This window comes from Ranitomeya variabilis, chromosome 5 (genome assembly GCF_051348905.1).
Source record: "Ranitomeya variabilis isolate aRanVar5 chromosome 5, aRanVar5.hap1, whole genome shotgun sequence".
Lineage (NCBI taxonomy): Eukaryota > Metazoa > Chordata > Amphibia > Anura > Dendrobatidae > Ranitomeya > Ranitomeya variabilis.
Window position 1 is genome coordinate 288674901 of NC_135236.1, and position 16497 is coordinate 288691397.

At 49.7% G+C, this 16497-nt stretch overlaps 1 protein-coding gene across 1 annotated transcript in view; it reads right to left on the reverse strand.

Annotated features, from left to right (window-relative positions):
* LOC143774986 (uncharacterized) overlaps positions 1-16497 on the reverse strand; it is an 862433-nt gene that overhangs the window by 591692 nt on the left and 254244 nt on the right. The window contains exons 25-26 of the mRNA XM_077262800.1: positions 2737-2924; positions 293-370 (exon numbers count right to left, since the gene is read on the reverse strand). Of these exons, the coding sequence (XP_077118915.1) occupies positions 293-370; positions 2737-2924 (266 nt within the window). The remainder of the gene's footprint in view (positions 1-292; positions 371-2736; positions 2925-16497) is intronic.

The following is a 16497-nucleotide window of genomic DNA, read 5'->3' on the forward strand; positions in this document are numbered from 1 at the left end:
CCTGGCCATGACAGCCAGATCTCGGCTATCATGTAAGCTGAGCTTCCGGAAGCAATTGCTTGGGTAAAGTTTCTGTGTCGCACACGATCGTCATGGCATACCTATACATCATCAGTTAGGAACTCCTCTCTGACCATGACATATAGATATGTCAAATGTTGTGAAGGGCTTAATCACATAAGTATTGCAGTTACCATGATAGCACCAAGCAGTAATATAGCTAAAAAGGTCTAACAAACCCAATGTGAATTTACTGAAAATGTGGGTGGCAAAAGTGGTGAATAACAATTACTTTAGTACATGTTGATGTGCACGGTCCTTCTGGCTGCTTGGGAGGTTTCTCTTCATTTTCTGACTCTGTCTTTATTGACTAAAAAACAAACAGTTGCAGGTGTTTTGAGATAATGATATAAATCAGCAATAGAATAAGAACATTTTATTTAATATAAGACACATAATGTATATTCTGACATGATTTCAGGCAATAATTTCCATAGTTAAGCTGGGACTACAAGAGGTCTTTGGCTTTGACACACGTGCATTGACAGCGATATGTAGGTCCTACATAGCTCCTACATCGCAATGTAATGGTAGTGAATGTGTTTATGCAAGATGCTGGAAACACAACTAGCAAGTCTAAAAAGTCTAAATTATTTTGACTTTTTGCGATTTGCTTGTAGCAGTTACGTCAACTTGCGATCCCACTCATTACACTGCAAAGTAGCATCTATTTAGCAGCATGCTGTCATTTTTATATAATAGTCTTAAACTTGAAGAGTTAGAAAAGTAACAAAGTTAAGTTGTACTATTATGTTCTCATTGTGAAGTAATGAATCTGATCATTGTGATAATGTGGCTAATACAGTATACAGTATGAGAATATATTGTAATATTTTATTGTAGAGATGATTGAATCTTTTGAAATTCAAATTCACCAAGTTCAGCAATTTTGCCCCCAAAATTGTATTTACTGCAAAATGCAATACTAACAAAGCCTCTAATTGCCTTGAAAAGATGTTTGTAACTCTCTGGGGTCTCCTAGAACTGCATCCAACCTCTTTTAAGCTCTTTAACACAAACAAAGTCTTAATAATGTCAAAGTGACATTATACATAGATACGGTTGGTAACAAAGTAGTAACCAAGAGCCCATTGCACTGACAGTCTTTTCATGTTTTTAGAAAACTTAAAAAATTGCCCAGAAATGATCCTTTTTACTTATTAGTGAGGCAGGCCATTCTGTGCAGAATACTGGCTCACACTATATGGAGGGGAAGTAGAGAGCCATTATACTGTGTGTGGGTGTGCTGTGGGGGTATCAAACTGCGTTTGGAGGAAGTGGGGATATCATACTGCCTGGGGGACTGTGAGGGCATCATACTATGTGTTGAGGGCTGTGGGGGTCTGTATAGGTGCTGTTGTGGAAATCCTCATACTGCTTAGGGAGCATGTGGGGCATCATACTCTAGAGACACAGGGAGCATCATACTGTGTGGGGGGTGTTGTGGGGGCTATCATACTGCGTGAGGAGCTGTGAGGCCATCATAACATCTACCAGTAGGCTGTGAGGGCCATCACTGTGTGTCTTTCGAAGCTTTGGGGGCATCATTTTGTGTTTGGGGGTATGGGGATATAATAGTGTTAGTTGGACGCGTTTATGCTCTGTGTGGAGCGAAGTAGGATTATGATGCAATATGGGAAGCTGTGGGAGCATTGTAATGCTTGTAGAGCAATGGGAGCATCATATCGCATGTGGGGGCATCATACTGTGTGGGGGAGGCTGCGGGGACACATCATCCTGTGTTGGCAGTTGTCAATAAAAGTACTGTACATCAATACCGCTCATAGATACTGGATAACATGATGATAATAAGTATGATTTACTGCTTTTTACACTAACATAATTAAAGCACTAAATTATATGGGATGATTAGCTGTTAAAAGCAGAATACAGGTTACAAGAAGTCCTATTGTAACCTGCAGTAACAGTATTAGCTAGTCAACATGCATTATTTTGCATTCTTTAAGCAACACAAATTAATATATAATATAATAATAATATTGGTGAGAAAAATTAAGATAAGCATGTTGGTTTGGCCCTCCACAACAATCAGAGTCTCTTGTTTGGCCCCCTTGGGAAAATTGATTACCCAGCCTTTGTCTAAACCATGATTTTTTAATGCAAAAACTGTTCGTAATTTTGGACTCATCAAAACTGCACCGTGTAGCGTTATGCTAAGGGATCGTTGATATTGTAGCCATTATTAATCAATCAATTATTAATAATCTGAACAACCTGATCAGCTAATGCCAAAAAGCGCAGCTGTGAAGTGGTTTTGATGCAGATAATTAGTTCAAAAGCATGCATGCAGTTCAGTGCATGCAGTTTTTGCATAAGAAAATAAGAATATATAGGTCATTTATTAACTGCATGTTGCTTAGCAATGTCATTATTGGCACAGGTGTTCCATATTAATTATATGGACCTTATTCAATTTGGGTCAAGCAATCAAATAATGCTCTGTCTAAGCCATGCTCGATAGCCATGCGTATGCAAAAGCTGAACACAGTCAAATGTACGCTATCATGTCACAAATGTAATGTTTGGCTTTACCCTACATAGTAAAAGTAAGTATGTAACCAGCTAATTGTTCAATACAAGTCCAAACAATGTATAAAGCAATGTCAAAAACAATAAAATCAATAATGATGACAATATCTTAACAAATAATTTTACCTCTGCATGCTGCATTTTTATTGGATTTTCACTCTCAGAGCATATTGTTTCTATCAGCTCCTGTACAATTGTTGGAAAGTCATCAAAGGAACTGACAAAAAATATGTCCTCCAAGTTACGGTTCATCATAATAGACCGTAGCTCATCCATATCTGCTGCTCCTACCCCAACAGCTATCATTCGGATTCCTAGTAAAAGTAAAAAAAACATTAGGGGTTTCCATTAGGACAAGTTTACTAAATTGCAAGGTTCCCCATGACGTTTAAACAGTGTCCTTGGGACTTCCAATATTATCCCCTTCCAACATAGTGCTTTTCCATTTTTTGCCTTTTTATTCCTCTCATCGCTTTCTTCCAGCCATAACTTTTTTTTATTGTGGAGACCATACATAGATAGCTGTGGGTACCCCATACTGTATATAGGCACTGACATGGACATACTTTATGTTGGGGAATTTGTGGGTCATCGTATTAAGTATAAACAGCTGTGGTCAACAAAGACTGTATATAGGGAACTGTGATAGCCTCAAAAGGTGTATAGCAGGCCATCTTACAATGTATAGGTGTTATGTCTGTCAGAGACCACAGGCTCCAAAGGACTATCTCAGATAGGCTTGGCACAAGCCACTTCATCTGACAGATTCCAAAGAAACCCAGACATTCAGCCTTTAGCTCCTGTACAGGGATGTGGTCTTACAACAGTGTCCAGTGGATTGCTTCCACAGAAGGGCTGCCTCTTGTAAGAGAGCACCAGAGGCAGAAAGTGTCGCCAAGCCGAGAAGGCACATCAAGGACAAAATCAGGAGACAAGGAGGTAGTCAAAATTTAAGCCAGAGTCAGAACACAGGAAATACAAATCAGTATACAGGATGTAAGTCAGAGAGCCTAGTACTAGCTAAGCAAACTAATAATTGGAGACTATCTGCTGGGGACTAATGGGATAATCTGGGATAATCTGCTAGAGACTATCTAATGGGGTTTATAAAGAGGGTGTCCCGCCCATGGCTTCCAGCGGAAACCTAACTATCTACCAACTAACTGAGGCAAAACACAAATGAATAGCAAAGGGGCAACCAGTCTCGGCAAGCTAACAACTAAACACCCAGACACTGCTGCTGTCCAGGAATAATCGTAGTGTTAGTGCGCTACACCTAATAAACAGGGCAGGGGTTACAGCAGTGTATTCAGACATGGATATGACAATGACAATATAGAGCATTGGGGGCCATTAGACTGTGTAAAAGGAAATATGGGGAGCTGTGGGTACTCCATACTGTATATAGGGAACTGACATTGACATCATCTACTATATAATTGTCTAAGGGTCACTTCCATCTGTCTGTCTGTCTTTCTGTCTGTCTGTCACGGATATTCATTGGTCGTGGCCTCTGTCTGTCATGGAAATCCAAGTCGCTGATTGGTCGCGGCAAAACGGCCACGACCAATCAGCGACGGGCACAGTCCGGTGGCAAAATGGCCGCTCCTTACTCCCCGCAGTCAGTGCCCAGCGTCCGCTCCATACTCCTGAGTCCCCTCCATTGAGCGCTCACACAGGGTTAATGGCAGCGGTAACAGACCACGTTATGCCACGGGTAACGTTCTCCGTTATCGCTGCTATTAACCCTGTTTGTCCCCAACTTTTTACTATTGATGATGCCTATGCGGCATCAATAGTAAAAAAATGTAATGTTAAAAATAACTAGATGGGTATTTCCTGAAGGAACTACAGATAGTGCTTTGGAATGGTGCCCGGGTTGCCCCAGCAAGACTTTCACACTTGGGTGCCCCTCAGGCGCTGTTTTGGTAGTTGTAGCCACTCTGGGTCCGATTTGGCGGGCGGCGCCACTCTGGGTCCGATTTGGCGGGTGGCGCCACTCTGGGTCCGAATTGGCGGGCGGCGCCACTCTGGGTCCGATTTGGCGGGCGGCGCAACTCTGGGTCCGATTTGGCGGGCGGCGCCACTCTGGGTCCGATTTGGCGGGCGGCGCCACTCTGGGTCCGATTTGGCGGGCGGCGCCACTCTGGGTCCGATTTGGCGGGCGGCGCCACTCTGGGTCCGATTTGGCGGGCGGCGCCACTCTGGGTCCGATTTGGCGGGCGGCGCCACTCTGGGTCCGATTTGGCGGGCGGCACCACTCTGGGTCCGATTTGGCGGGTGGCGCCACTCTGGGTCCGATTTGGCGGGCGGCGCAACTCTGGGTCCGATTTGGCGGGCGGCGCCACTCTGGGTCCGACTTGACGGGCGGCGCCACTCTGGGTCCGATTTGGCGGGCGGGGGCACTCTGGGTCCGATTTGGCAAGCGGGGGCACTCTCGTCCGATTTGGTGGGCTGGGTCCGATTTGGTGAGCGGGGCAATAATGATAAGACTACAGATAGTGCTTTGTAATTGTGCTGTACTGTCACTTTAAGAGCTGATATTATCTGACAAAACTTGTGACCTGGTGGGCTGGTAGAGTTTATAGGCGTTGGCATAGTAACTGGGTCTCACTGCGCATATCAATGAGGTAATCAGCCAGGTGGCAGTTATTTTTAGAAATTGCCTCAGAAATCAGGCCCATTATAAACGTATTGGAAAATTTCCCTATTGAAATGCATTGAGACACTTTTTTCAAACGCAAATTGCGCCAAAACTACAAATCCGATCGACACGAAAAATACTTAGCACACCTCTCAGGAACGCTGGCTTCGAAATGACACCTCACTGGAGTCTGTGAGTTTAGCGTTTCGGGCCGCATTACGTGCGGACTGAATAATAATAATAAGAATAAGAAGTTTACCACGGTGGAATAACAGTATAGTGCTTTGTTCCAAAGCACTATAACTAGATGGGTATTTCCTGAAGGAACTACAGATAGTGCTTTGGAATGGTGCCCAGGCTGCCTCTGCAAGACTTTCACACTTGGGTGCCCCTCAGGCGCTGGTTTGGTAGTTGTAGCCCCTCAGGGTTGAGGCCACTCTGGGTCCGATTTGGTGGGCGGGGTCACTCTGGGTCCGATTTGGCGGGCGGGGTCACTCTGGGTCCGATTTGGCGGGCGGGGTCACTCTGGGTCCGATTTGGCGGGCGGCGCCACTCTGGGTCTGATTTGGCGGGCGGCGCCACTCTGGGTCCGATTTGGCTGGCGGCGCCACTCTGGGTCCGATTTGGCGGGCGGCGCCACTCTGGGTCCGATTTGGCGGGCGGCGCCACTCTGGGTCCGATTTGGCAGGCGGCGCCACTCTGGGTCCGATTTGGCGGGCGGCGCCACTCTGGGTCCGATTTGGTGAGCGGGGCAATAATTATAACTAGATGGGTATTTCCTGAAGGAACTACAGATAGTGCTTTGGAATGGTGCCCGGGCTGCCCCTACAAGACTTTCACACTTGGGTGCCCCTCAGACGCTGGTTTGGTAGTTGAGGATTTGGTGGGCGGGGCCACTCTGGGTCCGATTTGGTGGGCGGGGTCACTCTGGGTCCGATTTGGTGGGCCGGGTCACTCTGGGTCCGATTTGGTGGGCCGGGTCACTCTGGGTCCGATTTGGCGGGCGGCGCCACTGTGGGTCCGATTTGGCGGGCGGCGCTACTCTGGGTCCGATTTGGCGGGCGACGCCACTCTGGGTCCGATTTGGCGGGCGGCGCCACTCTGGGTCCGATTTGGCGGGCGGCGCCACTCTGGGTCCGATTTGGTGGGCGGCGCCACTCTGGGTCCGATTTGGCGGGCGGCGCCACCCTGGGTCCGATTTGGCGGGGGGCGCCACCCTGGGTCCGATTTGGCGGGCGGCGGCACCCTGGGTCCGATTTGGCGGGCGGCGCCACCCTGGGTCCGATTTGGCGGGCGGCGCCACCCTGGGTCCGATTTGGTGGGCGGCGCCACCCTGGGTCCGATTTGGTGGACGGCGCCACTCTGAGTGTGATTTGGCGGGCGGCGCCACCCTGGGTCCGATTTGGCGGGCGGCGCCACCCTGGGTCCGATTTGGCGGGCGGCGCCACCCTGAGTCCGAATTGGCGGGCGGCGCCACCCTGGGTCCGATTTGGCGGGCGGCGCCACCCTGGGTCCGATTTGGTGGGTGGCGCCACCCTGGGTCCGATTTGGCGGGCGGGGCCACTCCGGGTCCGGTTTGGCGGGCGGCGCCACTCCTGGTCCGGTTTGGCGGGCGGCGCCACTCCGGGTGCGGTTTGGCGGGCGGCGCCACTCCGGGTCTGATTTGGCGGGCGGCGCCACTCCGGGTCCGATTTGGCGGGCGGCGCCACTCCGGGTCCGATTTGTCGGGCGGCGCCACTCCTTGTCCGATTTGGCGGGCGGCGCCACTCCTTGTCCGATTTGGCGGGCGGCGCCACTCTGGGTCCGATTTGGCGGGCGGCGCCACTCCGGGTCCGATTTGGTGGCCCGGGTCACTCTGGGTCCGATTTGGTGGCCCGGGTCACTCTGGGTCCGATTTGGTGGCCCGGGTCACTCTGGGTCCGATTTGGTGGCCCGGGTCACTCTGGGTCCGATTTGGTGGCCCGGGTCACTCTGGGTGCGATTTGGTGGCCCGGGTCACTCTGGGTCCGATTTGGTGGCCCGGGTCACTCCGGGTCCGATTTGGTGGCCCGGGTCACTCTGGGTCCGATTTGGTGGCCCGGGGTCACTCTGGGTCCGATTTGGTGGCCCGGGGTCACTCTGGGTCCGATTTGGTGGCCCGGGTCACTCTGGGTCCGATTTGGTGGCCCGGGTCACTCTGGGTCCGATTTGGTGGGCCGGGTCACTCTGGGTCCGATTTGGTGGGCCGGGTCACTCTGGGTCCGATTTGGTGGGCCGGGTCACTCTGGGTCCAATTTGGTGGGCCGGGTCACTCTGGGTCCGATTTGGTGGGCCGGGTCACTCTGGGTCCGATTTGGTGGGCCGGGTCACTCTGGGTCCGATTTGGTGGGCCGGGTCACTCTGGGTCGTATTTGGTGGCCCGGGTCACTCTGGGTCCAATTTGGTGGGACGGGTCACTCTGGGTCCAATTTGGTGGGACGGGTCACTCTGGGTCCAATTTGGTGGGACGGGTCACTCTGACTGACAGCAGGATAAGGGAATGGCTGATAACAGAGAGAAATAGACTGGCAGCAGGACGGGGAATGGCTGATAACAGAGAGAATAGACTGACAGCAGGACGGGAATGGCTGATAACAGAGAGAAATAGACTGACAGCAGTACGGGGAATGGCTGATAACAGAGAGAAATAGACTGACAGCAGGACAGGGGAATGGCTGATAACAGAGAGGAGCTGATATTATCTGACTGACAAAACCTGTTTTCTAGTGGGCTCGTAGGCGTTGGCATAGTAACTGGATCTGACTGCGCATATCAATGAGCTAATCAGCCAGGTGGCAGTTATTTTTAGAAATTGCCTCAGAAATCAGGCCCATTTTAAACGTATTGGAAAATTTCCCTATTGAAACGCATTGAGACACTTTTTTCAAACGCAAATTGCGCCAAAACTACAAATCCGATCGACACGAAAAATACTTAGCACACCTCTCAGGAACGCTGGCTTCGAAATGACACCTCACTGGAGTCTGAGAGTTGAGCGGTTCGGGCCGCATTACGTGCGGACTGAATAATAATAATAAGAATAAGAAGTTTACCACGGTGGAATAACAGTATAGTGCTTTGTTCCAAAGCACTATAATAAGACTACAGATAGTGCTTTGAAATTGTGCTGTGCTATCACTTTAAGAGCTGATATTATCTGGCAAAACTGTGCTGGTGTGGTCATGTACAGTTCGCAGGCGTTGGCATAGTAACTGGGCCTGACTGCGCATATCAATGAGCTAATCAGCCAGGTGGCAAGTGGCAGGTACATTTCAAATTGCCTCAGAAACCCGGCCATTATAACCTATGGGAAAATTTCCCTATTGAAATGCATTACAATGAGGGGAAAAAACATTTTCAAACGCAAATTGCGCCAAAACTACCAATCCGATCGACACGAAAAATACGTAGCACACCTCTTGGGGACGCTGGCTTCGAAATGACACCTCACTGGAGTCTGTGAGTGAAGCGGTTCGGGCCGCATTACGTGCGGACTGAATAATAATAATAAGAACTAGATGGGTATTTCCTGAAGGAACTACAGATAGTGCTTTGGAATGGTGCCCGGGCTGCCCCTGCAAGACTTTCACACTTGGGTGCCCCTCAGGCGCTGGTTTGGTAGTTGTAGCCCCTCAGGGTTGAGGCCACTCTGGGTCCGATTTGGTGGGCCGGGTCACTCTGGGTCCGATTTGGTGGGCCGGGTCACTCTGGGTCCGATTTGGTGGGCCGGGTCATTCTGGGTCCGATTTGGTGGCACGGGTCACTCTGGGTCCGATTTGGTGGCCCGGGTCACTCTGGGTCCGATTTGGTGGCCCGGGTCACTCTGGGTCCGATTTGGTGGCCCGGGTCACTCTGGGTCCGATTTGGTGGCCCGGGTCACTCTGGGTCCGATTTGGTGGCCCGGGTCACTCTGGGTCCGATTTGGTGGCCCGGGTCACTCTGGGTCCGATTTCGTGGCCCGGGTCACTCTGGGTCCGATTTCGTGGCCCGGGTCACTCTGGGTCCGATTTGGTGGCCCGGGTCACTCTGGGTCCGATTTGGTGGCCCGGGTCACTCTGGGTCCGATTTGGTGGGCCGGGTCACTCTGGGTCCGATTTGGTGGGCCGGGTCACTCTGGGTCCGATTTTGGTGTCCCGGGTCACTCTGGGTCCGATTTGGTGGCCCGGGTCACTCTGGGTCCGATTTGGTGGCCCGGGTCACTCTGGGTCCGATTTGGTGGGCCGGGTCACTCTGGGTCCGATTTGGTGGGCCGGGTCACTCTGGGTCCGATTTGGCGGGCCGGGTCACTCTGGGTCCGATTTGGTGGGCCGGGTCACTCTGGGTCCGATTTGGCGGGCGGCGCCACTCTGGGTCCGATTTGGCGGGCGGCGCCACTCTAGGTCCGACTTGGCGGGCGGCGCCACTCTGGGTCCGATTTGGCGGGCGGCGCCACTCTGGGTCCGATTTGGCGGGCGGCGCCACTCTGGGTCCGATTTGGCGGGCGGCGCCACTCTGGGTCCGATTTGGCAAGAGGGGGCACTCTGGTCCGATTTGGTGGGCTGGGTCCGATTTGGTGAGCGGGGCAATAATTATAAGACTACAGATAGTGTTTTGGAATTGTGCTCTACTGTCACTTTAAGAGCGGACATTATCTGACAAAACTTGTGACCTGGTGGGCTGATGTAGAGTTTATAGGCGTTGGCATAGTAACTGGGTCTCACTGCGCATATCAATGAGCTAATCAGCCAGGTGGCAGTTATTTTTAGAAATTGCCTCAGAAATCAGGCCCATTATAAACGTATTGGAAAATTTCCCTATTGAAACGCATTGAGACACTTTTTTCAAACGCAAATTGCGCCAAAACTACAAATCCGATCGACACGAAAAATACTTAGCACACCTCTCAGGAACGCTGGCTTCGAAATGACACCTCACTGGAGTCTGTGAGTTTAGCGTTTCGGGCCGCATTACGTGCGGACTGAATAATAATAATAAGAATAAGAAGTTTACCACGGTGGAATAACAGTATAGTGCTTTGTTCCAAAGCACTATAATAAGAATAAGAAGTTATCCACGATGGAATAACAGTATAGTGCTTTGTTCCAAAGCACTATAATAATAAGAATAAGAAGAAGTTATCCACAATGGAATAACAGTATAGTGCTTTGTTCCAAAGCACTATAATAAAAAAAACAAAAAACATGCTATTCTCACTCTTCGTCATCCGCCGAGCCGCACGCGGCTGCCGCCATCTTCCGTTCCCAGAGGTGCATTGCGAAATTACCCAGAAGACTTAGCGGTCTCGCGAGACCACTAAGTCTTCTGGGTAATTTCGCAATGCATCCTGGGAACGGAAGATGGCGGCAGCCGCGTGCGGCTCGGCGGAGCTTCGGTGGATCCCGGTGGGTGAGTATAGAACTATTTTTTATTTTAATTATTTTTTTAACAGGGATATGGTGCCCACACTGCTAAATACTGCGTGGGCTGTGTTATATACTGTTGGGGCTGTTATATACTACATGGGCAGTGTGATATACTGCGTGGGCTATGCTATATACTACATGGGCAGTGTGATATACTGCATGGGCTGTGTGATATACTGCGGGGGCTGTGCTATATACTACATGGGCAGTGTGATATACTGCATGGGCTGTGTGATATACTGCGGGGGCTGTGCTATATACTACATAGGCAGTGTTATATACTACGTGGGCTGTGTGATATACTGCAGGGGCTGTGCTATCTACTACATGGGCAGTGTTATATACTGCGTGAGCAGTGTTATATACTGCGTGAGCAGTGTTATATACTGCGGGGGCTGTGCTATATACTACATGGGCAGTGTTATATACTACGTAGGCTGTGTGATATACTGCGGGGCTGTGCTATATACTACATGGGCAGTGTTATATACTGCATGGGCTGCGTTATATACTGCATGGGCTGTGCTATATACTACATGGGCAGTATTATATACTGCATGGGCTGTGTTATATACTGCGTGGGCTGTGCTATATACTACGTGCCCTGTGTTATATACTGCGTGACCTGTGTTATATACTACGTCGCCTGTGTTATATACTGCGTGGCTGCTATATACTGCGTTGGCTGTGCTATATAGTACGTGGGCTATGTTATGTACTGCGTGGCCTGTATTAATGCATCGGGTATTCTAGAATATGTATGTATGTATATAGCAGCCACATAGCATATAGCAGAGGCCACGTACTATTTGTCTGCTATATACTACATGCCTCCTATATACTACATGGCCTGTGCTATATACTATGTGGCTGCTATATACATACATACATACATACATATTCTAGAATACCCGATGCGTTAGAATCGGGCCACCATCTAGTACTTTATATAAGTGGCTTTAGAGGTCATCATACTGTGTATAAGGAGCTGTGGTGTTTCAAGATTGTAAATAGGGAACACTGACATCCTCAAAAAATGTATAGTGGGCCATCTTCCTGTGTATAGGGAGCTGTGAGAGGCACTATATTGTGCATAAAGAGATATGGGGGACATCATACTGTATATAGGAGGCTGTGAGGACATCATACTGTGTATAGGGAGATGTGGGGCCTTCATACTATATATAGGGAGATGTGGTTGCCCCAAACTGTATAGTGAGAGATATAATCGGACATCATAGTATATATAGAGGGGCTGTGGAGGTCACCCTTCTGTCTTAAGGGAGCTGTGAGAGCCTCATACTGTATATAGGGAACTGTCATGAACATCATATCGTATATTGGAGGGCTGTAGGAGCTATCATTGTTCTGCCCTTCCTAATGAAGGACAGGGGTTCGTTTCAAGCATTAAAAGGTTAACTATTATTATAGTTCTGGTTTTGTTGTGTTATAGCACCACCCAGTGGTGGATAAATTTATAACCTGTGTTTTCCATGAATAATAGAGTGTTGCATTGTGGGTTTCAGCAAAGCATCATGGGATTGGGGAATTCCCCAGCCTTTTCTCTTGTATTTCCTGTTCACTCGTGTTATTCAGCTGTGTTGGAACTACTTCATTTACCTGCCACCCTGGTTAGTTTATCCGGTAAGATTGCGATCCTTGTTCTGGTAATATATTGTTCTATAGAATGTGATTACTGTATAGCAGCCAGTACACAGGAAATGTGGTTACCAGAAATCTGCTGTATGTGGTTATGTAGCGGTTGCACCATACTGTGTGTTTCCCTGTTGGTTGCAGTTGTGTTATCGTTTAGCCCAATACTTATACATATCATTTGTATTCTTCTAGTTTTACCGCGCTCATGTTTACCAATAAACAAGTTAGACTACAGAGAACAGTCCGCTTATTTGGGAGACAGAAGTGGTTTATGCCGTATGTCGGATCACACACCGTATCAACGTGTATGAAGACAGAACAGTAAAATGGGAGCTAGGCGCCAGCGATAGCAAATACCACCTACGCAGTCGCTTGTACCACACCGCACTGCCTGCAGATACCACAGCGGCCGCCATACAGTCACAAGTACCGAGAGTGCAGCCCACCAAGCACCACACGTCTCAGTCCACGCTGAAGTCACCCCTACCCGCTCCGAGACGTCCTACAGCCTGCAAACGGACATAAAATGTCTGCAAGTCAAACATCTTCACTCAGGACGAGGTCCCAAACAAGCCGCTCTAGCAAGTCTTCCTCGAAAAGGTCTGCCACCCTCGCCCGAGCAGAAGCTGAGGCGGCGAAAGTGAGATCCTCCTTCGCTGCACAAGAGATGCAGTTAAAGTTAAGACAAGCAGACCAAGAAGCAGAAAGAGCCCGCCAAGAAGCAGAAAGAGCCCGCCTGCGAGCAGAACAAGAAGCAGAAAGAGCCCGCCTGCAAGCGACCTTAGAAAGGCTTTCCGCTGAAAAAGAAGCAGCAGCCGCAATAGCCAAAGCTGAGTTTTTAGAAGCCGTGGAGTTTCATGAATCCGAGCGAGGCAGCGACATACGCGGACCAGACCTTGATCATCAGGACCCTGCTCAACGCGTCACAGAATATGTCCGCCAACATTCCAAAGTGGAAGACAACTCTGATCCGTTACACCAACCAGCCTATACAGATTACCAGAGATCCTTCCTCCAAACACCGTACTGGAAGCAGGAAAGTATACTGCGAAACGACATTGATCACCACTACCGTCCTACGGAACAGAAGGTACAGCCTCCACCCAGACTGACAGGGACACCCTTCGCCACTGAACGGGTTTATACAGACTTTCCTATGCCAGAAGCTCCTACCAGGTATGAGGATGCACCTCAAACACCGCATAACAACAGCACACCAGCTCACGTCGGCACAGACTCAGCCACTATGAACTTTGCAAGGTTCTTTACCCACCGGGAGCTGGTGACCAAGGGACTTGTAAAGTTCACTGATCGAGCTGAAAGCTACAGAGCATGGCGAGCCTCTTTTCAGAATGCCATCAGAGACTTGCATCTTTCCAGTAGTGAAGAGTTAGATCTTCTGGTTAAGTGGCTTGGGAGCGAGTCAGCTGAACACGCCAAAAGAATCAGGAACATTAACATAAAGTACCCACACACAGGACTTCGTATGGTGTGGGAGAGACTCGAAGAATGTTATGGGTCAATAGAAGCTATAGAAAATGCTTTGTATAAAAGAATTGATGATTTCCCCAAGATAGCAAATAAGGGTTATCAAAAGCTCAGGGAACTGAGCGACTTGTTAATGGAGGTACATGCTGCTCAGGCAGAAGGTGATCTACCAGGGTTGGCATTTCTGGACACTGCCAGAGGTGTCAACTAGTGTTGAGCATTCCGATACTGCAAGTATCGGGTATCGGCCGATACTTGCTGTATCGGAATTTCCGATACCGAGATCCGATACTTTTGTGGTATCGGGTATCGGGTATCGGGTATCGCAACAACATTAATGTAATAATGTGTAAAAAAGAGAATTAAAATAAAAAATATCGCTATACTCACCTGTCCGACGCAGCCGGGACCTCAGCGAGGGAACCGGCAGCGTTGTTTGTTTAAATTTCGCGCTTTTACTTGGTTACGTGAAGTCCCGGCTTGTGATTGGTCAGGGCGGCCATGTTGCCGGGACGCGGACCAATCACAGCAAGCCGTGACGAAATTACGTCACGGCTTGCTGTGATTGGTCCGCGTCCCGGCAACATGGCCGCCATTAACCAATCACAAGCCGTGACGTCACGGGAGGCTGGACATGCGCGTATTTTGAAAAGCGCGCGTGTCCAGCCTCCAGTGACGTCCCGGCAACATGGCCGCCATTAACCAATCACAAGCCGGGACGTCACGGGAGGCTGGACATGCGCGTATTTTGAAAAGCGCGCGTGTCCAGCCTCCAGTGACGTCCCGGCAACATGGCCGCCATTAACCAATCACAAGCCGGGACGTCACGGGAGGCTGGACATGCGCGTATTTTGAAAAGCGCGCGTGTCCAGCCTCCAGTGACGTCCCGGCAACATGGCCGCCATTAACCAATCACAAGCCGGGACGTCACGGGAGGCTGGACATGCGCGTATTTTGAAAAGCGCGCGTGTCCAGCCTCCCGTGACGTCACGGCTTGTGATTGGTTAATGGCGGCCATGTTGCCGGGACGCGGACCAATCACAGCAAGCCGTGACGTAATTTCGTCACGGCTTGCTGTGATTGGTCCGCGTCCCGGCAACATGGCGCCGTGACCAATCATAAGCCGGGACGTCACTGGAGGCTGGACACGCGCGCTTTTCAAAATACGCGCATGTCCAGCCTCCCGTGACGTCACGGCTTGTGATTGGTTAATGGCGGCCATGTTGCCGGGACGCGGACCAATCACAGCAAGCCGTGACGTAATTTCGTCACGGCTTGCTGTGATTGGTCCGCGTCCCGGCAACATGGCCGCCCTGACCAATCACAAGCCGGGACCTCACGTAACCAAGTAAAAGCGCGAATTTTAAACAAACAACGCTGCCGGTTCCCTCGCTGAGGTCCCGGCTGCGTCGGACAGGTGAGTATAGCAATATTTTTTATTTTAATTCTTTCTTTTACACATTAATATGGTTCCCAGGGCCTGAAGGAGAGTTTCCTCTCCTTCAGACCCTGGGAACCATCAGGGATACCGTCCGATACCTGAGTCCCATTGACTTGTATTGGTATCGGGTATCGGTATCGGATTGGATCCGATACTTTGCCGGTATCGGCCGATACTTTCCGATACCGATACTTTCAAGTATCGGACGGTATCGCTCAACACTAGTGTCAACCCGATTGTCCAAAAGCTCCCTTACAACTTACAAGAAAAGTGGGTCAGTCACGGGTCCCGTTACAAACAGGCTCATAAGGTACCATTTCCTCCTTTCAGGGTGTTTGTAGACTTTGTTGCTCAGCAGGCTAAAGTTAGAAATGACCCTAGTTTCGATTTCACTATGTCATGTACCGCTGCCTCTGGTGTAAAACCCAGTAAAACACCAGTGGCAGTCCACAAAACTAATGTTACCTCCACAGGTTTTCCTTACAGGGCAAGTAAGTCTTCTCCAGAAGAGGACAAACCGCAGGATCTCAGCAAACACTGCCCCCTACACAAGAAACCTCATCCTCTCCTAAAATGTAGAGCCTTCAGGGAGAAGTCTCTAGAAGACCGTAAGAGTTTCCTAAAGGAAAACAAGATATGCTTCAGATGCTGCGCGACAACCTCACACTTCGCCAAGAACTGTGAAACCAGTGTGAAATGCACAGAATGTAGTAGTGTGGAGCACAACACGGCCTTACATCCTGGACCACCCTCAGGGGTATCGTCACGAGTAGAAGAGTCTGCCGAAAAACAGACGGACCCCGACGTGGACACCCCAGTGGTCACTTCTCGGTGCACAGAAATCTGCAAGGAACTCGTAGCAGGAAGATCCTGCTCAAAGATCTGTCTTGTCAGAGTATTCCCAGCGAGCCAACGGGATAAGGCGATCAAGGTATATGCAATCTTGGATGATCAGAGCAACAGGTCTCTAGCTAAATCCTTTCTCTTCGACACCTTCAACATTGCTGGTCCCGGCTCCCCGTACTCCTTGCAGACATGTGCAGGTACTGTCGAGACGGCGGGGAGGAGAGCAACTGGATTCAAAGTAGAGTCTATAGACGGTCAAACCTGCTTATCCTTGCCATCAATACTGGAGTGCAACCAGATTCCAGACAACAGGTCTGAGATACCTACACCAGAGGTAGCAGCTCATCACACCCACTTGAGATGTATAGCTCACCTGATACCAGAGCTCGACC